This window comes from Uloborus diversus, chromosome 7 (assembly GCF_026930045.1).
Source record: "Uloborus diversus isolate 005 chromosome 7, Udiv.v.3.1, whole genome shotgun sequence".
Lineage (NCBI taxonomy): Eukaryota > Metazoa > Arthropoda > Arachnida > Araneae > Uloboridae > Uloborus > Uloborus diversus.
The window spans coordinates 44,847,839-44,874,995 of record NC_072737.1 but is presented as its reverse complement, the minus strand read 5'-3'; the positions used below and the strand labels follow the sequence as shown (position 1 = coordinate 44,874,995).

General features: G+C 34.2%; 1 protein-coding gene across 2 annotated transcripts in view; it reads right to left on the bottom strand.

The window, feature by feature from the left end:
• LOC129225656 (dual serine/threonine and tyrosine protein kinase-like) overlaps window positions 1-12,250 on the bottom strand; it is a 48,045-nt gene extending 35,795 nt beyond the window's left edge. Inside the window, exon 1 of one of the 2 annotated variants that reach the window (XM_054860130.1) lies at window positions 11,947-12,250. In XM_054860130.1, coding sequence (XP_054716105.1) covers window positions 11,947-12,070 — 124 coding nt within the window. In that variant the 5' untranslated portion in view covers window positions 12,071-12,250. The remainder of the gene's footprint in view (window positions 1-11,946) is intronic. The other variant, XM_054860129.1, reaches the window with a different exon arrangement.
• Between the last annotated feature and the right edge of the window lie 14,907 nt (window positions 12,251-27,157).

The window sequence follows — 27,157 nt, the reverse complement described above, 5'->3', positions numbered from 1 at the left end:
GAGGAAAAAAAAACCTTGGAATTGACTAGTGTGGAAGCAGTAACAATTGCTAATATTTGTTGCCTCTCATACCAGACAACAGGATCTTCAGGTTTTCATTTAAACAGGTTGTTTATTTTAGTTGGCACAAAGCATTAATTTTATTTATCCGTTCTGCCCAAATTGTGATTATTATTCCACAAAAAATATCGTATTGTACATTTGCTATATTGATAGGTATTGTGATATAATTTGTTATATCATATGTCATGTCATAGAAATGCAATAATTATAATTAATTATTGCATTTCTATGACAAGGTTACCTCAGCTTTAGATAACAAAAAATGTGTGGATGTTGTTTATATTGATTTTCAAAAAGCTTTTGACAACGTACCGCATGTTGCTCTTCTCAGCAAGTTAGCTGACATAGGAATAGGAGGAAAAACTTTACTTTGGGTTAGAAATTGGCTCACTGGTAGGAAGCAAAGTGTAGTTGTGAGAGGAAATCATTCTAATTGGAGTGATGTTTTAAGTGGGGTTCCTCAGGGATCAGTTTTAGGGCCTCTTTTGTTTATTATATTTATGAATGACATCAATGAAAATATTTCTGGAAGCATGAATTGTTTTGCTGATGATGTAAAAGTTATGGGGGTTGTCGAAAATGAAGAACAAGTAAAACAGCTTCAAGAGGATTTAGATCATATTACTAAGTGGGCAGATAAACGGGGTATGGCAGTTAATGAAGGGAAATGTCAAGTGCTACATTTAGGTCATGGAAATAAGCGTATGAGATATCGTTTACAGGGTTCAGTCATAAATCAGGCAGAAAATGTCATGGATCTGGGTATCTTAATAAATCAGGACTAGAGACGTACCGAGTAGCACTTTGGCCGAGTACCGAGTACTCGGCCTTTCACTACTCGGCCGAGTACCGAGTTCTCGGCCTTTCACTACTCGGCCGAGTTACCAAGTACCAATTATGTTTTAAGAAGAACCGCCGAAACACATGTGATAAATTTTGAACTTATTGGAATAGTAGTATAGACCTCCTTGTCCATATGATAGTTTTTAAAACTAAATTCCTGCTGAAACTCAATTACGCATTACATAAACAATTTTGTTTGCGTCAAAAATTTTACAAAAAAATTATTTTTAAAATTAAAAATAAATAAATAAAAGGTATGATTAATCAAGCTGGAATTAAAACAAATTACAGTAAAATCCCTCTAATGCAGACACTAACAGGACAATTTTTTTTGTCCGCAATAGAGAGATGTTTGCAGGACGGGACTGCATTGGAAACTGCATTGGAACTTTGCATTGGAACTGGGGAATTAAAAATTGTCCGCATAAGAGGGGTGGCTGCCTTTGAGGGGTGTACGTTAGGAGGGTTTTCACTGTATACCATCAATTATAGTTCTAGTCAGCCAAATATAAAATAATTTTTAAAAGCAGATAAAACAAATGTGCAGGAACACTGCAGACACGTGTTTCTGCCCCCCCCCCCCCCCCATTACAAGGAACGTCTTTTTCAGTGCATAACATGTGAGCTAAAGAATGTAAAGACATTCGACAAAAAAATCCGAGTTTTGTCTTTAAATCCACAAGCTCCCAGTTTGTACATTGAAAAAAGAATTCCTTGTAACGCCAAAACATGTGTCTGCAGTACTTCTGCACTGTATTTTTAACGTTGTTTTATTTCCTTTTATTTTTTAAGCAAAGATATTTTTATATTTTTTATAACTAATTTTTAGTTGAAGCAAAAATCCATTTTTAATATAAAAATTCCATATTTTCTATACTTACTTTTTTTGCATATTTTTTAATAAATAAGTTTTATTAACTTTGGAGACATTAAAATAAAGATTTATTCCAATGAAGCATTACAAACTTCAATATTCTCAGAATTTGAATTCGACTTATAAATTTTAATTGTAAATGATTGCAGAATATAATGCTTGCTCTTTCTTTATAAATTTTAATATCTGTCTTGGACAATATTCAATTTTTTGCAACTACTCGGTATTGGCCGAGTTTCTGATCAGAATTTGGCCGAGTACCGAGTACTCGGCAAATTGGCCGAGTAGGCCGAGTACCGAGTACTCGGTACGTCTCTAATCAGGACTTCAAGTTTAGTCAACAGTGCAATATTGCTAGTAACAAAGCCAACAAAATGCTTGGGTTTATCAATAGATCTATTTCAAACAAATCTAAGAAGGTTCTTCTGCCTTTATATAGGAGTTTAGTAAGATCTCATTTGGAGTACTCTGTTCAATTTTGGTAGCCTTATCTGAAGAAAGATATTTTTGTATTGGAAAGGGTCAAAGAAGGGCAACTAAATTAGTAAGGGGACTCTCAGATTTAGATTATGATAACAGACTTAATAGGCTTGACATGTATAGCCTGGAGCAAAGGAGAGTCAGAGGGGACATGATTCAGTTATTTAAATTTATCAAAATGAAAGAAGTAAATGGATTAAATTTTTGCGGGGAAAGCAGGACAAGGGGTCATTGTTTTAAGCTATTTAAATCTCAGGCTAACTTGGAAATTAAGAAAAACTACTACTTTAGCAGGGTCATGGGCACTTGGAATAGCTCACCGGAAGAGGCGGTAATGAGCAAGGGGGTGGATAGCTTTAAGAGGGCCATTGATCTTCATTGGGGACTAATTGACTAGGAGCAGCCTAGCTGGGCCCGGAGCCTGTTGCTGGTCGTCACATTTGTATTTGTATATGTTGCTTTTTCCAAGAGATTATTTTTGTCAAAATTGAAGAGGATAGACTATTAGACTCTGAAGACCCAAAATTAGAATTGTGCCAAGTTTGGAATGTATTTGCAATTTTTTAAATATATAAATAAATAAGTGAAACTGAATTATATAGTTAAGTGAAGATGAATGTGCACAAATAATGCACTAGCACATAGCCAAGAAATGTAACAAAAATTCAATTCAAAATGCTGCTCAGTCAACGTAGGTAATTAAAATTATTTCCATACATAACTAGTATGTTGTGGCCATCACGAAACTTTCTTCTATATTTTTCTTTTTCTTTTTTTTTCTGATCCATCCCCATGCTTGACGAGGAAGCAATATTCCCAACAAAAACAAAATTACACATGCAAAAACTTGACCCAATGTCTGAATTATTGCAAAAGCAAAGCAAAGAGCGAAAATTGAAAGTTATTTTAAAAGCCTTGCTTGAATGAATTACAAATATTTTATTTGTTAACAAACATAAGATGGCAACAGTTAAAAATTTTAAATCATTGAGATAATATTTCCTATCATTTCCATACAATTAAAATCACGAGAAATACGCAGACGACAATCTATTACGATTTATCTTTCTTATTGTTGCATTAATAAAAATATTTTTATTCGCAAAAAAAAAAAAAAATCAACACCTCTTGGAGCGATCGGCGTCAAAATAGAACCAAAGCCTGTTTACATATGGATTCACATATATTCCAAATTTCAACCAGAACGTAGCATTACTTCTTGAGATAGGGCACTCAAAATGGAAAAAAAGAACGGGTGATTGCGCTACCCCCCCTTTCTAGCTGTTGACACAAAAATAAAATCAGTTCTTATACCCACTAAGGGCTACTTGCCGATAAATTTTTCTTTCATTCCGTTCATTATTTCTTGAGATACAGCAGTCACAATTGACGACAAAAAACGTTCTATAGCTCAACCCCCGTTTGAGTTATTGACACCAAAATTGAATCAGCACCTGTTCTTGTTAATACCAACATGTGGACCAAATTTTGTTTGATTCCGCCAGTAACTTCCTGAGGAATAGCAAGCACGCGTAACTCGAAAAACGTCCCATTGCTCCACCCCCCTTGGAGGAATTCGCGCCAAAAACTAATGGGCACAAGTTCACATAGGGGCACATATGTGTACTAAATTTCGTTCGATTTCATGCGGTAGTTTTTGTTGTAGAGCGGCCACAAAAAACTGGTCACACACAGACGTGACACACATACATACACACACACATACATACATACACACATACATACACACACACACACAGACAGACAGACATTTTCCAAAAATGGTCGAAATGGACTCAGCACACCTCAAAACGTTCGAATCCGTCAAAATTCGAAATTCGAAAATTTGCACGAATCCAATACTTTCTTCTATATATTAGATATAGAAGAAAGTAAAAATCATATTTTGTCGAAGTTTGAAAACTAATTCAACTTTGCCCATATAACTGCTAAAGCAGCAAAGTTTAACTCCCATAGCTTCAAAATATAGCTATTCATTTATGGTGCAACATAATCTACCTTCTTATTAGTAAAGCAGGTGTACAAGCAGTTAAAACAAACTTGGTCAAAATGGCCCAGTTAGGGTTCTGTCCCAATAATGGTAACTTGGCTGTCGTCACACCTAGGATCTACTGTCTATCACATCTCAAAAGCTTTTTTATTTAGTTTAGTAGTATAAAATACTGCTCTCTCTTCTACCAATACAGAGCTAAATAATAATAATAATAACTTTAAAAGCAAAGCATTCAGGCAAAGTTGCTTAAAAACTTATTGTAACAGTAGTACTGACACTATTATTTTATCATATTTGTTATTTTCTAAAAATTTGACTTACAACTTTCTATCAACTAGAACAAAAAACAGTTGATTTAGTTTAAATTTAAAAAATGATATCTATGTTGCATTTTTATGAAATTTACCTTAACAAATTCCGATAAATTTTGGAGTAAAAATGTCACACATGTTTATTTTACTAGTTGGTCAGTCAGATTACACATGTGTAATCTGGGTTGTAAACAATACTGCTGGAGATCATTAATACTGATGGAGAGAATTAATCGAGTACGATTTTGAATTCTTTCCAGCAAGAAACAGCAATGGAGACAATGGAGAGCTTTGACAGTTACACTGCCGACTGAGAGAAACATTTTCTGAATAACGAGTTAGCGAAAATAAACGTTTTTCAATCATATCTATTAGTGTGGGATTGATTTAAATTAACTAATCAGTTTGTTATGTGTATTATTAACATCTTTTGAGCAAATACATTTTTTACCTTGCAGGCACTAATTCAGCCTCTGACAATCAATTTACTAATACATTTTGTAATCATGAGCAACCTAAACTTTCAACTGAAGTGATTTTGGGGATAATAAAGAAAGTCATCAGATATTCTGATTCAATGACAAATTAGTTAGAGCAATTTGTCATTTTGAATTTAAAAACATTTTGAATTTGATTGTGAAAACAATTGTTGGAGAAAATTAAAAATTTAAATCGCAAACTGTATTCCTTCTTTGAAAAATGTGAATAATATACTTAAATAATATACTCTTTCCCTTTTAAAATGATCTTAAACTTCATTCTATGTATTACACTTGCTTATATTGTGTATTATAGAATTATATTGCAACTGTAACGAAAACCCTTTAAAACGGCCACCTCTTCTCAACAGCCGAAATTGTGCGGAACGGACGGGTGGTTGAGAGATTTCACTGTATATGAAATTTTTAACAAGTGTTATATTACATAAACAATGATTAATATAAAGTAATAAATAAGCTATGCAGAAAAAAAGGCATAAAAAGAATGATTAAGTGTAATCTGCTTAAACTACTAAAATTATGAAAGGTTTTGAAAAATATTTTGTCTAATATTGAACCCTAAAATTAGGGGATACTAGGCACAGGAATATAGAAAGGCTTTATTTTCCCTGTAGAGCACAAGATGCAGCTTTTTTTTTTTTGATGAAATCTACTCCTTTGTACTTTCAGGGGTGCCCTCCCCCCCCCCCCAAGAGCAAGCGTGGCCCCCCCTAAAAAATGAAAAAATACCCATCAAAAATACTTAAAAATTTCAATGGCGCACACTGTCCCATGACACCCGCTAAGTGAGCACCATTTATAACTGTCGTTATTCAATTATTTGACACTAAAAGCTTTGTTATATTATGTTTAGCGAGGATATTGCAAATTAATTAGCATTTATTATTTTAGCATAAGATCTTAGCATTTTATGCTTTCAAAGCTTTGCATAAAGATAACGTTTTCGAGACCAAATGAGAATTTTTTCAAGATGATTGTCAATAACATTTTCTCTTAAAAACAAGGGTGTAGTGCCTCGGTAGTGCAGATGGCAGAGCGTCAGTCTCATAATCCACAAGGTTATATTATTATGCTACAGCCCTAAAGTTGTGTTGCAGAACAATTTTGATTTCTTTTATAGATATGCTATTCAGTGATGTTCCCATCAATTTTTCTGAGGGTATACTCCCAGTGATCAGCTAATATGCACAATATGTGTATGCGATCATATAGATAATATGTCATTAATATGAAATTTTTTTAAGTTTGAGGGTATACGCTATATGTCTAAAAAATGTTTGAGAGTATACGGCTTATATGGAGTAATACCCTATGGGAACACAACTGATGCACTGTTTTTAACGTGCAAATTTTCCACTAAGCGGAGATAAAATTTCATAAATTTAAATAACTTACTAAGCAAATATGTTAGCTACCTATTCATGTTTTACATAAATTTCTCAAAATGTTTACTTTGAATTAAAATTTGTATAACTTACAAGAGTCCAGCTGTTAATGTTAAAGATACCCATTCGATAACACAGCAATCCAGAAATTCAGTTTTCACGGAAATGATTGCACTCCCAGAAGTTGGGTGGTGGAGCAGTGCAAACAATGCCTTGAGTGCCTCCCATGAGGGGCCCAAAATAACCCCACTGTTACTCGGAACCTCATTATGTAAAATAGACAAACATTTTTATAGCATTAGAAAACAATTTTGGAGGGGAGAGGGGATAGGAAATGTAGGTACATCGAATTTATAAGAATAGAGCAAATTTAGTTTAAAAAAAGTTCGAAGTTGGGGTCAACTTAAACTCGGATTTTTCAGGAAAATTTTCTACACAAATTCTTAAAAATCTGGAGAGTTTTCCCTACTGTTAATTTTAACTCTGCATATTTCCAAATTATCCTAAATCATCATAAATGAAATAAATACTGGTTCATTCAGATATAATCTTATATTGTCTGACAGTTGAAATCTAATTACAATAAAAGATTGTCAGCACAAAAAATGCGAGAAACTAGATTGGCCAAGTATCAGCAACACTTGATCGAGTGGAAATTAGCACTTGTTTAAAACATAAATAATGATGTAGTAAAGCTATAAACAATTAAAAAGTGCAATGCTCTTTTAAGCAACAATCAATGCAAATCCAAATTGAGAAAACAATGATTTTTTTAAAATTTGAAAATTGCACATTTTCTTTTTCTTTTTTTCACTTTAGCTACAACTTTACCAGAATAGTTGAATGTCTTTTTACAACTAACAGCGAAAGAAAAGCAGCTATTAAAAAGTATTTTGTAAAATAAAGATGTAAACAGGGTTGGCTTTCTGCCGTGCCAGTGGCAGAAACTGGTTATAACCTTAAAAACCGGCAGAAACTGGCAAAAACTTAAAAGCATCTTTAATTACTTAAGTGATTGCTAAATGATATTCGTTTAAGTAAACTAAAAAATTAAACTTCATTTCATGATTTAAAAAAATAAAATCCTATGCTAATGCCCTTGATTTAGTTCGAGAAAGGAACTTTTCAATTGCAGATGCTCGTAATGTTTGGATTAATCTAACAAAGGACAAAAAAACGTATACTAGGTGCTTAGGAAAGAGGAGTGACATACAGAATTAAAAGGCATTTCTGATTTTAATTTGCTCACACTTATATGCTTCATCCAAATTGTTTGTGATCGAAATTATCACGTGCTTCAAGAAGAAAGTTCCAGAATTTTACTTGCCAATATTAACATAGATTTTGTACCTAATGTCATAGCTTTGCAAAACATATTGGCCCTATTTCTCGAAACTTATTTTTCCAGTTAAATTTCTCCCACTACCCCAGTTGCTACATGGTGGATCAGTTAAAAAAAAAAAAAAAAACAATAGATGAAAGTTTCACGAACATTGCTTGTTCCTTCATGCATTGCTTGCTAGCTCTTCTGTTTCAGGAATATTCTAAAGTTTCTCATTTGTACATATTAGATTGAGAAACTGTTTAGATTTTAGAAACCACCTTTTCTAAGAAGCAACTGCAGGGTCCAAACAATGTAATATTTGATTTTAAATTGTGGTAATATCGTAATTAAATTGTGCTTTGGTTAATAATTATTTTTCCTGTGCACTTCCTATTGCATGTCAATAATTTAATTTTTTTTTCATTTTGTGAGTTTTTGCCAGTTTCTGCCGCAAATGTGGCAGAAAGTGGTTTCTCGCCCAATCCAAAAAAAAGTGGACATGAGGATGAAAATTCAAATTTCATTCAATATGGCTGAAATTTTGCATACACACTGTTAAAAGTATACTATTTCATATTTTATTGAAAAAAAATTTCATTTATGTCATTAACATTCTTATTTTAATTACTAAAGTGGAACTATATCAGTACGAACTAGACTGCACCAAAACTGCTTATGTTGCATGGTCTATTACAGCTGAACAAATAATTCTAGAAATCTATAAAGTTTCACACATAATCTGACATTCATTAGCAACAGTTTTTTTTTGAAGAGAAATGTCTACTAATCTTCACTACAAAAGGTAAGCATATTTAATTATTCTTAATTATTGTGTCACACCCGCAACAAAAAAATGCATTTATATTTCCACAGAAAAATTTATTTGCCTAAAAGTTTTGAAACTTTGTATTCTAAAATAGTTTACTAAAGTACTTTGAATAACAAACAGAAAAAAAATTAATTAATGTTTTAATTGGAGTGATTAAGCGTTGCGGGTGTGACGTGTTCCTGTTGCGGGTGTGACATTTAGTTAAAGTCACACCCGCAACATCTTTTTAAATTAAACACAAATGTAATTCTGGAATGCATGTAGATGACAGCACTAATGTTTTAACCTTTGACCTAACCTTTGGCCTTTTGACTTATTTGTCTAGACCCCAGTTAATTCAAAATTAGTATCTTTAGAGCATGTGCAGTTGATTTATTTAGTTTGGTATTCTATATTATTGGTTCTCCTAAGAAACATTTTTGTATTTCTTGATTTATAATTAAGGCAACTATTCAATAAGGTAAGATTTGTTTTGTTTTTTTTAAATAAAACTTTAAAAAACCAAAACAATATTTTATCTTTTTTAATATGTATAAAAATGTATAATTTTGCTTTCAGCATTTGACTTTTCCCCCCTTTACTTTTTAAAACAAATAATGTAATATTAGGGACAGATTATTTTTTACTTCAAATTCAAAAAAAAATATAAAGAAATAATAAAAATAGTAATGAAACTTTTATTAAAATATTTATTAAAAAAAACTTTGTATAAAATTCAGTCAGTTAAAGTTTTAAATGAATCAAAACTTAATGTTTTTAATTTCATTTGGGGTTAAAAAATTCAAAGAACTTCAAAAAAAAAAAAACATGTTCAACAATATATTCTGGGACTTGTAGTGTTATATTTATTCACTTTACACATTTTTTTTTTTTTTTTTGCAGAAGAATGAACAGCACTGAAAGATTCCGAAATCATCGTAAAAAGATGAAAGAAAACTCGGCTAAATACTCGGAATATTTTCTAAAAGAAAGGGAAAGAAACAAAGCAAGAATAGAAATTACGAAGAAACTACTTTAAAAAATTACATCTGTGGCCATGAAAAAAAAGAAAATGTAGAGGCAAAACCAGAATGAGAGGCAGAGAAAGTGTAGAGAGAGAAAGAAATCTTCGACAAAAGGGGCCACACCATCTCCAGCTGTAGAAACGGAGTCGATGGCAATTTTTTGAAGAGCTCAAACCTTTGGTAATGCAATCCATAGACAGGTACAATCTTCTGTTAATGTCATACAACCATAAAGACTACAACATTAAAATTGCATGGTCATACTTTGCAAGGACTCATAGATAAGGAGCTGTGGATGGTGTTGGTGCGGTAACAAAAAAAAAATGGCGTAGAGCAACAGTCAATTCTGCATCGGATTTTGCCATTTGAGCAGAAAAGGCTCTTAAAAAAATCAGAGTACTTGATTCTGTGGAGAGTGACATCACAAAAGAAGTTGCAAAAATGCTTCACGCACGCTGCTGCCTTGTACAAAGCTATACCAAACTTACAATCGGTACACCATGTTGTACCGATCGATATGGGTACAATTCAAGTGGCAGGCACTAACTGCAGAAAGTGCACTGAAGATAGTTTCATTGCTGCCTCAGTCGGAAACGATTTCCCTTGGTAATATAAATGCTATTGGAGATTTTGTAGAATTAGTTTTGTTTTCTACCTCAAAAAAAAAATAATAAATAAATAAAAAGGTCAAATCAAGCAAATAGATGGAGAAGACATACAAGTAGAATACTTGGAAAAAAAACCCTTCAGAACATGTATACATCTGGCCCAATCAGTCAGACATATCATGGGAGAAACAGAACATTGTAATAAGAAAACTAACACCCCCTGAAATCATCAATCCTAGATTGGAAATGAGATTTATGTAAAAAAAAATTCCTTAGTTATTTGCAATTTCTCTTATTTATTACTGTGCTAATCATAAAATGTCTGATTGATAACTATTTGTGTATGTTGTTATTTTATTGGCCACACAAGTCACACCCGCAACGGGGTGTCACACCCGCAACGGCAACTTTGAATATTTTTTACAGTGAAACTAATTGAGTGAGTATCTAAATTTTTGTATAGAATAATTAGTTAAGTATTACTGTCTAACATAAAAAAAAACAGTTTGATCAGTTGATATAATTCACAGAGTTTTGAATGTTTTGATCGCAAGGTGAAAATGCATGTCCTTTTTATGTCACACCCGCAACGGGTAGAAATTAATTTTTTAAAAAATAAATAAAATATCAATCAACTTGCAAATTGGCATCAATGTACCTGCAAGTAATCTTTATTGAAAAATATAAAAATTGAAACCTATACTCTAAAATATTTTTGCTGATGACTAATTTAGTTAGTGTAAATGTCACACCCGCAACTTTGGATTGGGCGTTCTGCCATGCCGGTTTTAATCGGTTTCTACCAGTGGTTTTAACCACCTCGGCAGAAACTTGCCAACCCTGGATGTAAAACATGTTAAGTGTACATAATCCTTCCTTTCTATATCAATATACAGATCTAACTTAACTTTGTTGGAAAGATTATTAATAAGAGCTAAAACTTTGGGTAAAGGTGGTTTACTCATTTTTTGCAATTATTTTTCAAAAAAAAAAATATTAACTCATCCTTAAAATATATTTTATCGTGAAGTTATATAAGCTGTTCTTGTTTACTTTACTTGTTCACTTGTTCTTATTTACTTGTTCTTGTTTAATTTCAAGAGTTTTCAAATCCTTCTTAAATTTTCACAAAATAGGTACCTCTTTAAAAACACCCAAAGAGACCTCTGCTTGGAAACAATTTTTTACGAAGATTGATTTATTTAATCTACAGGGGCGCATACCTATGGGGAGGGGTCATGGCTCTGACTGCGCCAATGAAATTTTCAGGGGGGTGTTTTTACCTTTTTGGGGGGGGCTCTTTCTTTTAGGGGTCTTGAAATCTTTAGGGGGGTGTGCCCTTGCTCTTAGGGAGTGGGCACCCCATTAATATATCATGTTGTTTTTCTCCCCTCTCCCCTCCGTAACAAAGAGCAGAAGTATTTAAAGAAACAACAGACCTTACTGACATTTTTGACACACAATACCATTTACGAATCAAGTAAAAAATAGATATATTTCAAAGATGAACGTGTCCTTACGGAGGCGACTTAAAATGTAGACTTTGAAGAGTTTTTTCAGAGCCACAATTATGAAAATTGATACTTAAAATAAAATTTGCATGATATTGTACTAAATTACAAAACGCAGAAAATGAAACCAAAATATTAAGACACTGAACTCAACATTGGGAACATCTACAAAAGCCCAGAAAATATTTTTATGTAATTACCTGGATTAAAATATCCACTTTTTTCTATGTCTTCTAAAGATTGTTTAGTATCTCGCAGAATTCTTCTTAGCTGTCGACAATGGTTTCTGAATTTAGAGATTTCGTAAGGTAAGCTAGCTGCCATATCTCGAAAAAAAATTCAATTCAAGCAATTACCACAAATTTTAGAATAACGTAGTTAAAGCAAAAGAAGCTATATTCCAGCATTAGTCCATGTATTAAAGGTTACATTCTCCAACAGTTTGATTTTCATAGACTAAAATTCCTTTATCTTCCCCGCTTTCACAAGTGCATAACAAACAAGTACACTGAAAAGTTATCAGCTGAATTTTTTTTTTTTTTTCTGCTACGCGGTTAAAGTTAAGGTACTATTTTGAAATACAATTAATCAGTGGCTCGCCATAAGAGGAGGACTATCTCCGTCCTCCATAGATTATTGTTCAAGCAGGGATTCATGTTATAAAGGAAGGCAGAAACTATTACAGAAGATCCTCGATTTACGCCAGGGTTACGTTCCACGGAAATGCCGCGTAAATCGAAACTGCGTAATTGAGACCTAATACTAGTGTTAAAATAGGCGTTTGGTTCCGTAGATAACAAAATACTTCATTCTAGTGATGATTAATAGTATAAATAAGTTTAATGTGTACTTATATCGACTTTTATGCACAACATGCATAAAGAAAACACATATTAATTTTGTGTCTTGCTTGTAAAGAGGAGCTGGCTATGATAGTCTTTTGGCCGTCATTTAGAATTTTTCTCTGTAATTCTTTGCAGAGCATTAACGCATCCATGATCACTTGCGTCATTTCCATGTTAGAATCTTCCTTCACTAATAAATCAGAAAAACCATTTCTATTGTCTAGGAATGGCTCAAAATTTTCAATGTGAACATTTTTGGTTGTGCGTCCCCGACGTCGATATCCTCGTTGATTTTGACCTCCTTTGTCACTCCAAAAAGCTCTTCTTCCAGTGAATTCTGAACTGTGTGCGTTTAATAACTTTACTTCTGGAAAGAGCTCTGGAAACAATCGCATAAAATGTCTCCAGTGGCCCAAGCTCGATTATTAGCAAGCCAAAATGCAGTTGATTACGCGTAATCTGCAGTCTTTAGGAGTTTGGATTATGAAAGAAGGGAGAATTTTATCTGTTTGCATTGCCGCATCCGCGTAAAACCGAAACTCATCCGCGTAAAATTAAATAAAGGTGTAGAAAGGTGTCAAATCTTAAACCGGGCATAACCGAAACCGCGTAAAATAAACCCGCCGATAACGAAGGTCTACTGTATAGCTCGCTGTCCTTGCCAAACATGAGAGATAGGTTTGCAAAAGTATTAAATGAAATGAAATGCGAAGTTATGAACCTAATTGTTTAAAAAAAAATCATAGCAATATTTTTTTAATTTATGGAAAATTGTGAATTACTCTGGAGTATTTGGGGAAAGAAATCACATCGTAGGGACGGAAGCAAAAAACTTCAAAAAAGGATCAAAATAATATGAATTATTTTTCATTATGATAGTTCCTCCAAACGTGCGGCAGACTCTGATTTGGATTACAGGAATCAGAGGACTCAAAAGACAATACCATTAGAAAAAAAAAATAGAAAACAGAACAATATGATAAATGATAAAGAGTTTTAAGGGATCCGCAGCACAAAATTCGTCATTTTTTGCCCCTTTTTTTAATCATTTAAGAAACTTCTCCGTTTTTTTCTGCCTAAAAGGACCTTTGAGTCTTGTTTCTATCTTAATTAGAACAAAAGATATAATTATTTTTGTCTCATGCATTTAACAAATGTTATATATTTAACTTTGAAACTTTAAACGCGTTTCTCCATAATCCAATTTTTCCCGATTTTTGGCATGCAAACTCTTATAAGTCAAAAACCGATAAAAATAATATTTTTGCATGATTTTTTGAAAAAAATTGAAAATAATATTTAAAAAAAAGTTAAATTTAAATAAAACATTTTTTTTAAATATTTATGTCATGATTTTGCTTATGGCTAGGATTTGCTAGATGGTGAATTAGTGGAAAAAATTTCAAAACTCAGAACTTCTGAACTATTAAACAAATTTCTATTGAAAAATGTGTCCCGGACCATATTAACCTCTGAAGTTAGGGGAAGCTTCGTCTCATTTCAGGGCCCCACACCTTTTGTTTTCAGTACATATTTTCTAAAAATTCTACGCATATTGAAACAAAACTCAATAATGCTATAGGTATTATTTAACAAAACGGTCCAAGCAGACTTCCAATTAAAGTTTAACAATCCCCCCTCCCCGTCATATTGCACTTTTGGACATTACATATTTTTGTACTCCCACTCGTAGGATATAAGGGTGGTTAGTTGTTTCAGATTTATCACTTTATAAAATTTATCAAGCGTCTTAAAAGTATATTGTATCACGTTGGGGAAATTCCACAGATGAAAATAGCTTGCTACCACATTTTATGAACTGTGTCTTCGCTTTTTAAAATTTTTTCAAAATTTTTATTTATCAAGTCCTAATGTTTGAATATTTTTAAAAATACATTCAAAAGCATAAAGTGAAATTTGTAAGTCATTTTTGGGCCCTCTGTTAATACCGAAGGAAAACTCAAGCTTCCTGAGCCTTTTGGGTGATCAGGCCCTGCCCGGACCTTTAAACAAAGATAACTGAATTTTATGCCTAGATACGAGTCACGTCCGCTGAAATTAATCCATTCCCTTTATACAATGAAAACTACAAAATCATAACTGCGAGAAGATTTATGAGACACAATAGATTAGAATTTGGATTTCAAACTACTTTTTAAACAGTTAATTAATAATTTTGTTTTACGTATCTTCATCACGTTTCTTTTGTTTTCGTCTGGGTTCATAATTTTATATTGTTCTAATTATAATGCGCTCATTACTAAAAATTCTATTTGTTGCGGGAGCCGCATGATTTTCATTTTGTTCTAACCGCAGCATGTTTTAAATCTGAGTCCCCTAAAAGACGATACAGAGAAACAAATAAAACCTCAGAGAAACAAATAAGATTGCGCAGCAATCTTTCGGGACTGGTGAGCGTCAGCGAACAGGGGGCGGAGGCCCCTAGTTGAATACAGCACTCCATTAAATAAGACTAATAGTTACAAAAAAATGGAAAAAGTTCCACCGAAACAATGAACTTTGCATTAAATATATATAAAATTTAGATCTATCAGAAGATCTATGCAACTGTTGGATCTGCTTTATGTGTGTGCGAAATTTCAACTCGATCCGTTTCTTTCGTTTCGGCAATAATCCTGTCAAAAAATAACGCAAAAAACCTGGAGAATAGCAATTGTAATATCTTTCCCCTCATGATTTCGGATACTTGAGATTGACTATACCAAAATTCACCCCGAAAGTCTCCATGGGGCTATGATACAGAGGGGTTAAAAATTCAACTTGTTCTGTCGTGTACACTGTCCTTAGTCGTGCATTTTTTTTATTTCGTTTTTCTTGGCTGTGGACATTTGGTTTTCTTCGCGGGTGGGACGCTTACGCGTCCTTTGATTCGTGCGACGCTGTACACCGCCGCATTTTGTGGAAAATTCGCCCCTGACGCATGTAATGCCGGCCGCATTTAAGCATACTGTACTCAAGTTTGGACATGTGAATAACACGCGCTCTTCATTGGTCGAATCGTCTGTCAATCAATTGCCTTTCGCTCCGCCGCCACTGAAACGCGCGCCATGTTGTTCTGAGATGGCTGGATATGGATTCGCTCTCGTTCTCCATGAAAATAAAAAGCGAACATCTACCTGCTAAGTTTTGCAATATTATTGTAGAAAATGATGAAAAGATCTTAATAAGAAGCAACGTCACGTCCGAGGTAGACATAGATACTTGGGTCCAAGAGTTTTGAAAGAAAACAAATACTAAGTGGAACACGAGAAATTTATGCCTATCAGGTCAAAAGTTCGTTTGCTGGTAAGTTTTTTTTTCCTTCCTCCTTTTTTTAAAATATTTAATTTAACTTTGAATACCTTGATTTTTTTTTCAAAGATTTTTTTAAATATGTTATGAACTTTTAAATCAAATTGTGCAGCTATGTTTTTTATAGATTTGTAGTGTTAATAAATGATTAAAGAACAATTATTTTTTGCTAATTTATATATATATATATATATATATATATATATATATATATATATATATATTTCAAAGTAAATTTTGATTAATTAAACTGTTGAACTACAGAGTCATGTATTCCAGGATTTATTAGTACAAAACTTGCCATTGGTGTTAAAATATTTTAAATTATTGTTGAATCAATCAATTGCAAAATGTTTGAATTGACAAAAGGAAACACAGCTAAACATCAAAATTATGTATAAAATTTCTTATAAAATGAAATTAAAACCGGAAAAGGAGTTATTTTTTATTTTTTTACATTTAAGCAATTGTGGTTATTTTTTGCTTATGCTTGACTGAAAAAAATGTTCCTATGAAAATAATAACTATGATAATAATAATAGCTGTAGCTTGTTGTTTTAAAGCCTTATTAAGAAAGATTAATTTTCGTTAGGATGGTTACAAGTTATCTGTGGTTGCGTACCTTTTTTTTTTTTTTTTTCAAAGCTTAACTAAACCTTACTTTAAAAAAACGAGTTAATTTGTGTCAAATCACAGGATTTCAGAAAACACATACCCAAGGGCGGCTACTAACTACCTTTTTTTGGGGGGGGGGGTGGAGGATGATGCTGACAAATTTTTAGAGTTTTGACCACAAAAAAATTTTGAAACTGCTTAGGTATCAATAAAAAGCACCAAATTAGTTAGCAATAAGGCACCAAATAACTTTACGAATGAATTTTATGAACAATTAAAAAAAAAGAAAAGGTAACCGTTACAACTCAAGATAATTCATGAATTGAATCAATTATTGTAATTCTTTACACTTTATTCATAAAATATTTCAACACAAAGGATGGATAGTATTGTGGTCAATTGGAGGGGTGGGCATGCCCTATGGCCTCTTCTGTAGCCGCCCCCGCGATACAAAACGCGGATACACACAAGCCCCTACTAGCACACAATGATGACACAATTCTAGCCGTTAAAGTTTGTGACAGCATGGAACAGAAATTAAATATAGTATAAAGAATATGTCTAGCAAACTATTCCAAAAAACCTTTTCTGAGCTATTTTGCTGACCTTTAAATCATCTTCTTTTTAATGTCTCTTTTAAGTTTGCTTCTAGTTATTGCATCACTCGAGTTTCAGTTGGTATAACGATTCGTAGTAACGTTGAAAAATAATTATAATAAGATTATTTTCTAGAAAATTTCACTTTAGCAATGATTGAACAATAAGATAAAAATGAATATTCTCAATGATCCAATCCATGCATAAAACAAAACGCCACTTATGCATAAAATTCATTAAAGAAAAAAGTAATGAAGAAGTATACTCGAATCGCAAGCAACAGAAATCCACAATGTAAACAACAAAATAGTTGCCACTCAAACATAACCTTCTTTTTAAAATCAGAACAAAATTGCGGCCATTATGCTTTCGAGAAACATAAAAAGATAGCAAAACAATTTATTTCTCAACAAAACAATTTATTTCTCAAAAATGAAAAATAAACAGTTTATAACACGATGTTTACATTCGGACTTAACGTTCTCGCATCACTTCCAGTGAACGGCAATTGATTGGCAGAGGATTCGACCAATGAAGAGCGCGTGTTATTGACATGTCCAAATTCGAGTACCGTATGCTTAAATGCTACCCGGCCTCTCCTCGTAATGTTGTGCTCAATTGCTGTCGAAATTTTATGTCTGAAATATAATTTAAGATTTATTGGTTAAAAATTTCAGAATTAAATTGTTTTTTTTATGGACTCTTAAATTAACTTAGAGTGTCACCCCCTTCCGGAATGCGTTTCTCCGGGCTGCCCTCTCGCAAAAAAGGTTCTTTGACCTCGCAGGAAAGCTTTTTCCTCCAGTGCTACACTTAAAAAAAAATTGAGAGCACGTAATTTGATGGATAACTTTTTGTTAAACATTGAAAAAGGTGCCAATTAATCCTTCCTTAAATTACAGAAAAAAAGAAAGGATATTTGAGTAATTACAAAATTGCAACTATTGTAAAAATTGATTTTAAAATTGAATTTCTAGGATTGCATGCATCTTAGGCTTACAATAAAATACGACACGAAAAGTTCATGAAAAGAATTAATATGTCTATCTGTGTTTAGGGAGGGGTTTTTCCCCACTCCCATGAGGTGGAAAAATGAAAGAAAAAAAATCCGGAGTTGGAGTAGGAGTCGCAGGTTACAAAATCTAGCATTCGGAGTCGTTCCTTTCCTGTCTGACTCGGCAGCCCTGTAAAAAACATTGAAAAACTCAATTGTCACCCGCCGCAGGCGGCACTGAGGCACTGCAGGTGGCGAACGGGGGTTGGCGAGCAGTGGGAGGAACCCCCTAGTCGTTCAATAAAAACTGCAATTATTTCCAAACCACAAAATAGCAAAAGAGTAGAAACAAACATAAATATGAACTCAACACTAGTGTTGGAGAACTGCTCAACAAAAAAAGGAGAAGAAATGTCTATCTTTTTTTTTTTTAGTTTTTTTCTCCGAAAGAGCTGGCAATATAACTAGTTAAGTATGTGTTACTCATTTTTATGAGATGTTGACACATTGTATTACAAAATAAATATTCCAAAAGCAATTGCTCTTTTCAGCTTCTTTGTCTTTCGCTCAGTTCACATTTTATGAATATTCTAAGAAAAAGATATTCGGGAAAGCCGATGTCCGCTTGAGTCACGAACTAGTGAAGTAAAAAGATTCTAATGTTGATCTCATACGCACATTGACAATATCCATACGCTTGTTGTGACATCATGCATTTTCTTTGAGTTAGCCGCGAATTGGTTTCCGAACTTTCGTTACACAGCTTATGTTTTCCGCCAATTCCTTCTACCTAACGTAACATTTCCATTGAAAATATGTTTACAGTTGAGTCAGTGACTTTTATTGTAGCTTTGAAGTCCAAAAATAGTGCACGTATTTAACTTCTTTATGTAATAAATCTTAATGGATAAGGTAAACCAGCGATTCTTATTAACCTGAGGTCCGGCGGACCGGCATCGGTCCGCCTATTTGACCGGTTCTCAGAGATTTTTCGCTCGTCCACGGTAAAAATATTTCTTTCTCTAAAAAACACTATGATGATAAAAAACCAAATATTCTATACACCATTTGAATTTTGCGAGTAATTTTTGTACCTTTCTATGATTTTTCAGCAATGTTTATTACTTCTGTAAAATTAGAACAAAAATGTATCTTATTCTTAACATTAAAGCATTTTTGTAACAGATCTTTTACATTAATTAAAGCTTTATTTATGTATTATTCATTTTTTATTATTTCTATACTTTGTTTTAAAAAAAACCTCAGTTGTTTGCAAAAAAATTTCACTTGCATTTAACGGTCTTCAAGTCAAAAAAATTTTTTTTTTTTTTTTTCAAAAAAAGAAAGAAAAGAATAAAAAAAAATCTCACTGGTCTGTAAAAAAGTCCACATATTTTTTTTAAAGATATGCATTGCAAAGTTTTTTCCCCTCGCAAACGAAAAAAAAAAGCATGGCGGAAAAAAAAAATCCGGTTCGCGGGTCAAAAAAGGTTGACAAAGGCTGGTAAACTGATGGCTAACAGGACACATTCTGCATTTTCTTTACTAATAATAAAGCTCAAAGTCTCTCTGTCTGGAGGATGTCTGGATGTCTGTAGGATGTTTGGATCTCTGTGACGCGCATAGCGCCTAGACCGTTCGGCCGATTTTCATGAAATTTGGCACAAAGTTAGTTTGCAAGCATGGGGGTGTGCCCCTCGAAGCGATTTTTTGAAAATTCGATTTTGTTCCTTTTCTATTTCAATTTTAAGGACATTTTCCGGAGCAAAATTATTATAAGATGGATGAGTAAATTACGAAATTATCATGACGTGGAATGGGAGAGCGAATGAACATAGCCAATTGGCGAGAAATTCGTCATCCATTATTTGTAAATATACAGGCGAACCGAATGACCTTTTAATTTTCAACTACGGGCAAAGCCGTGCGGGTACTACTAGTACCTAATAAAACGATTAAACATTATCAGGTTCTTTAAATCTGTTTTGTACAGAAAATGCAAACATGTCTCAATTGAGGGATAAAAAATTGAAAATATAACCGTTTTTTTCGATATGAATTTGAACCTATTTTGCTAAATACATTTTGTCCCACTGGACCCCAACTCCAGGGTCAAGTGAGACTTGCCAAGGGTCTAATAATGAGTCAAATGAGTCAGAGTCAAACTATTGTATACGAAATCAGTTGCATTTATTGCTTCACAGTTGGAAATAATTACAAAAACCACTATACTACCCTGCTTGACAATTGCTAAGGAACAAGTGATTTATGCAAATTTGTACCTCAACCAGCTGGCCAATGGAAACAAATTCAAGTTCAGATGGCGTGGTAGATCAGAGCGGTCATTCCAAGCTCGCCAGCTTGCGAGATCGAGATTCTCGCTCACGTGATTGGCTGTGATGTAGAAATGTCGCAAAGTAGTTTTCTAATCTACTCGAACTTAACTTGCGGATATGTTTGAGTAGATCAGAATACTATTTTGCGACATTTCTACGTCACAACTCATCACGTGACCGAAAATCTCGATCTCGCAAGCTGACGAGCTTGGAATCACCGCCCACAGGACTCGTTATCTGTATAAAAGAAAGTGCATGCACGCTCAAGATTCGTACGAAAATTCACGCTGTTTGGTTTTCAACAAAAATAGTGCGGATGTTAAAAAAGGTTTTTCTCTGAAATTCTGTTTGGTTCTTGAAATATTTAAGAGTAAAATGTCAGCAAGACATCATTTGAGTACCTATGATCATGGACGAGCGGTTGGACGATTGGAAGTAGGTCAAAGTGTCACCACTGTGGCTGCTGTAAGGGGTGTATCAAAAAGTGCCATCTCCGAATTAAAGAAGGCCGCTGAAGGTGGAAATGTTTTGCAAAAGCATGACGGGGGTCGTGGTAGGAACACTACACCTTCCGAGGATTGCTATGAATCCCTCGTGGTAAAAAGGAACAGAAATTTCACTCCTGGACATATAGCTGCAAATCTTACAACCGCTACCGGTACGCATGTTTCTGCAAGAACCATCTCACGCTCACGGTGAGTAAATAATGTTGGTTTGTATGAACGGAAGCTCATACCAGTGTTGCCAGATTGGGGGAAATTTCCCCATTTTGGGGAAATCTGGTGCTCTCTGGGGAAATTTTGGGGAAATGGGTTTTGAGGGGAATTCTTTGGGGAAAAATTTTTTTCTTGGGGAAAACCTGGGGAAAAAAAACCTCGGGGAGGGGGGAAGAATTTTTTTCGTATTTGGATTCGAGTCAAGAAGTAGTAGTTACATTGTTTGTATCAAACTGCGTTGGTTTAGCTTTGCTCAACTTTATGGAATTCGCATTTCGCATTATGCGGAATATTACCTATGCTATGGAATTCGCATTAATGTTCTGCGTGAGTAACAAGTTGATACGTGAAACGGGTAAAAATGTGATAAAGAATGTTCTTGGATAAATATGTACAAAAATCATAGTTTAAATGTACATAAAGAAGCAGAGTAGTCAATGCAAGCAAAAAAAAAAAAAAAAAAAAATTGTCTATTTCTTATCTTTCGGTCAGGCTCTTGTATTTGTGACTAGTGGTATCCGCACGCTTTGCCCGCAGTAGAAAATTAAAAGGTCTTTTGTTTCCCCTGTATATTTACAAATAATGCATGATGAACTTCTCTCTAATTGGCTTGCCCACGCAACGGTTCCATGTTGTGATAGCTTGGTAATTTACTCGTCCATCTTATGATGATTTTGCTCGGGAAAATGTTCTTAAAATTGGAATAAAAAAGAACAAAATCGAATTTTCGAAAAATCGCTTCAAGGTGCACACCTCCATGCTGCAAACTAACTTTGTGCCAAATTTCAAAAAAATCGGCAGAACGGTCTAGGCGCTATGCGCGTCAGAAAGATCCTGACAGACAGAGAGATATCCAGACAGAGAGGATTTAGCTTTATTATTAGTGAAGATAAAGAAAGATAAAGAAGACAAAAAAAAAAAAGCGAAAATGGGAAGAAAAAAAAGTTGGGGAATTTTATAAGAAAATTTGTCTATTTGGGGGAAAAAAATTTTTCAAGAGACAAAAATATTGGAGGAAATCGATTCATTTTATGAAAATATTAGTTTGAAAAAAAATTTTGAATTTGGGGAATTTTGATAGAAAACACCGCTTTTTTGGGAAAAGTTGGAAGCGAATTGGGGAAATCTGGATTTGACCATCTGGCAACACTGGCCCATACGTTGCATCCAAGTTCAATCACGCCATCGTCAAGAGAGATTACGCTGGTGTAAGGAACATGTTGGTTGAGATCGTCAAAATTGGTCTAGAGTGATGTTCTCAGACCGAATCTCGTTTCAGTGTGACAAGTGATTCTGGTCATCAACTACTGTGGAGAGAGCGTGGAACACGTTATGCACAAAAATTTGTTTGCGAACATGATCGGTACGGCCCAGGCGTGATGGTGTGGACGGGCATCATGCACAATGGCAGAACACCGCTTCACATTAAAGCGTTACGTCGCAAATGTATTGCAGAGAAGTTATGCTGGACCATGTTCGTCTTTTTAGGGGGGCTGTAGGTCCAGACTTTCTCTTTACGAACGACGATACACGGTCACACAGGAGCATTGAATTGTCAGATACACTGCAAAGTGAAAACATTCTCCATATGCAATGGCCTGCTTACTTCCCGACTTAAATCCAATAGGGAAGTTGCGACCTATTAAATGTTCATATTTTGGCTATTGGATATTTTTAATTGACCCTCAAAACTAAAAAAATTCACCATCGCCGAATTTTAAAACACCGTGGTTGATTTTTAATGAATTTTTAAAAATCCACGTGCAAAAGTGCGCGCTTCTGAAACGTCACGAGCCTACGTCACAGGGCGCGAATGGGCAGCCTTCCGCCAAAGATCCCTTGTTTTCGCTAGGAACATTTTGAGCGCGCTGATATTTTTATTTTTTAGAAATTCAATAATCCTTTTGAACACACTATGGAGGCCGGAATCGTTAAAGCACAATCTAAATAATCTTACTCAAGTAACACAATGAGACTATTCGAATATTTTCGAGAGGATGAGAGGTTTAATGTTCCAGAAACGCGAGGAGTTAAATGTGAGGAGAAAGCCTTTTACGTTTCGTCTTCGAAGTCGAATCCGTGACCTTCGCTTCTCCCCTATCGGAAGAGGGGATGACGTCACTTCCTATGCCATTTGACGTCACAAGAGCTTGAATTTTAAAAATTAATTTAAAAAAAACCACTTATCGTATCGCAAATTTTTTTTCACCTATGATGTTCATACATGTTACTCTATCATATAAAAATAAAATTGAATAATCGAAAACTTCCCTATTGAACTTGCCTGGGAGGATCTTGGCAGACGTGTTGCGCGAAGAACCGTCCCTCCCAAAACAGTACAAGAACTCAAATCCGCCTTGAGAGAGGAATGGGAAAACATCCCCCAAGCACTCCTCAATAATTAGTGGGGAGAGTGGAAAAGATGTAAGATGTGCATTAGTGTCCCTGGTAATCATGCATCATATTAAGGTTCTCATGTCTCCTTCATTCTGACCTAGATAATTTTTTTTTTGTGGTTGTTTGAAAATCATCTAAGTGTTTTTTTTTTTTTTTTTAAGTTTTCACTTCATTAATGCAGTAATATCTGTATTATTTTGTACTTATAATAAAGGCGTATCATTCCTTCTAACTACATACTTCGTTCTGTTTCTGTAATCATTATCTATTCTTAATTATTCCAAAAAACGTAATTGTTCCTTAGCAGTTGCCAAGCAGTGAACATTATATTTTGAAAGACATTCCAAAAAATCAATACAATATGCACTTCGCAGTGTGACATGGTCAATGTCATATGGTGTCAGGAGCTATTCATTAATTACATAAAGGTACACGTGGCACGTTTTATTTTTAATTATTATCGCATCATATACAAAAATATGTCGAAAAAACATTCAGTCTCGATTCCAACTTTTTAGTAAATATTTCTTTATGCAAAAAGGTTTCATTCAATAATAGTGAATTTAATTTCGATTCCAGTGATGTAAGATTCGTTATTTTATTATTTTGAAAAACAAAATGGAATCAAACGTAAGAATGGGGGGGGGGGGGGGTAAGCGTGTAAAAAATCTTATGTACCCTTACATCAAAAAAATGCCAAAATCATCCTTACGTAATTAATGAATGGCCTCTAAGCAGTTTCAAAATCATTCGTTTCATGAATCTGCACTATCAGTCAGGTCAAGCCTGACAGTTTTCATTCCAACCGTTTGGTATATTGGTAATTTCTGAAGCTTTTACATATTGATATGCCAATTTTCTGCACCCAACATTTATTAATCCATGATACAATTTGGAGACAATAATCAAATATTCTGCCAAAGATTTTTCTTGTTCAAATGTAAATACCTGGTCTGGAACACATCTAGGGTTTGGAAAAGAGTTTCCTTATCGCACGCTCAACCTTCTTTACCCGAGGGCCACATCTCATGGAAAGAAAATGACAAACCCAGAATTGCTGTTGTCATTACTACATGCTTAACGAAGTTCCCATTTGATTTTTAGAAATTAATTTCTGACTAAATCTGACTCTAAATTTGTAACGATGCAAAATGAAGATAATCGGCTGCTTTGGAAAGTTCCAAAATATTCCCATTCGCAATATTTAACATAACAACGGGCCCCATGGATCAGCTTCACGGGCCGTGCTTGGCCACGCTTGGTCCGCGGGAAGTAGGTTCGGCACCACTGGTCTAAGCAATGCTGTCTTTTTCAGGCCATATTTTTTAGCAGCAATGGACAAAATTTTACAGCTCAATTCATCCAAAAGAAAGGAGAAGCATCTAGATTTGTTCCATTGATATTCTGTTTCCTTTTCCACCAACTGATCCAATCAATCATGAAGTTAAAAGATGCATATAAATAAACAGCTATCTTAAGGATATGGAAGTATCTCCTTCTTAAGAGTATGCGATTAAGATATTCGAGGGCCCTAGGCCAATCCTTTTTCCGGGGCCCCGGTAGCCAAACCTAACAGTTTTAGCCATTGGCTAAATTAATTTTAGGCATTTAGCGGCTCCTAAAAACGTGGGCTCTAGTTCTCCTATTCAGTATTCAGGCTCTGCTTAAAAGTTGAGCTTAGGAAGTTGGACAAACCTTGAGTCGATCTTACTTGGGAAGTTAACTACGAAACATGAGTAATTTTCCAGGGATGCTCATTCCCCCCTCCTCCAGGGTGATGGCGCACCTCTCTCAAATTTTATTGAGCTCCAAACATCGAACGAGGATCCCCCCCCCCCCTTTTCCAAATGATATCAAAACCTCTCTCAAATCCCCTCCCCTATCCTCTTAAAAAAATTCAATGGCGTACTCTGCGTCATGGCCCATGGGACTCAATGTATAATTCCAGTCTCCTGTTATGAACAACAAAAGCAAATATCGATATCGGGAGCATCCAGCGCCCAGGGGATCCCCGAACTTAAATTTTTGGGAAGGCGGAAAATTCTCATTGGAACTCCAAATTTTGCTGAATGATGACAATTTTGCAGAATGGAACTCCAAATTTCGCCGAATTATGATAATTTCGCCAAACGTAACTCTGATTTTCGACGAATGATGATAATTTTGCCGAATAAAACTCCAAATTTTGTCGAATCGTCATTCAAAAGTTGCCGAATATGGAAAATTTTGGAAGGTCACAGTGACCTCCCGTGACCTCCCATCGGGGCAATTGTGCCAGCGGTTTCTATTCACTTGTATCTTGATTTCCAACACACCTCTTCATACGAGAATTAGTTGCAATCAGATAAAATTCTGAATTCATATTTTATCTTTCAGAGGATAGTTGAGTTAGCAAACTTTCTATAAGTAACCAAGGATACGTGCAACTTCAAAAAATTCTTTCCGTTTCGCTAACATGTAAGAAACGCTTCGTTATCTTTTTGAGGAACTAAACACTATATGAATTTCTGACGTGCAGTTCCATATATAAAAAAAATCATCTTGTTAGTTTCTTCAAAATGTCTGATAAACTCATTATCAAAACTCGTTGAAAGCTAATAAAGATCTTTTTCCGATACTCTGTACTTGAGACGAAGGGTGAGTTACGTTTAAATCTATTTTTATGCTGAAAAGGAAAAATATCTTGCATAGTCGCCGATAATTGGCAAATCTTTCATCTATTTTTGAAAACAATAAACACATCAGCAATCAGACGCTGGTTTGGTGAGGAAACACATTTTTCTTCGATTATGAGGAAGCGCAGTGTGCTAATAAATTGAGGTCTGTCAACGCGAGTGCAATTCCGAGTCAAGGAAAACGTATTTCCTTCATTGTGTAATGATCTTAGCTGTGTACTCTTTACTTTTGGTTAAGTTAATCAAATATGTTAAACAGAAATAACTCAAAAGTAGATAAGTAGTTTCTAGATTTTCAGGCTCCAAATGTGATGAAACATAAATGAAGGATCCATTTGTAAAATTTTAGAGCATGCAATCAAGAATGAAAGATATTACGCAGTTAAGCAATAAAATTGATTTTTGCGTGCACATGAATACATATTTTTAAAAAATCAATTTTGTTGTGTCAGATTTATTATTGAATAAAATTAAAAGATAATTTTTCCTAGTAATCTTTGAAACATAATTACACTTCAGTTAAAAAAGCCCTGAAAGTGTAGTTGTTTATTTTAAAAAATGAATTTTGATATCTTGAATTCAAATAATGTTTTTTTGAAATTACGAATTGCGACAGGGCCCTAATTGTTGGGTTTATTGTTTCTACTAATGGCTTTTATCGCAACCATAATTTGAAATCAAGTCTTCAAAATTCAAATAAATGTCAGGGACTGGATGCTGGATGTTATGTGCTGGATGCTAGATGTTTTTTGCTGGATACTGTTTTCTCGTAAAAAGGATTATGTGAAGTCGAGAGAGTCGTTTAGAAGCAATTCGATTCCGAGGCACATGGGAACCTGCATTATAAGCAGAAAAATAGTGACCACAAATCTTCATTTTCAAGTTCTATTTCTTCCTCGCTATCATTAATTTCACTTATGTAAC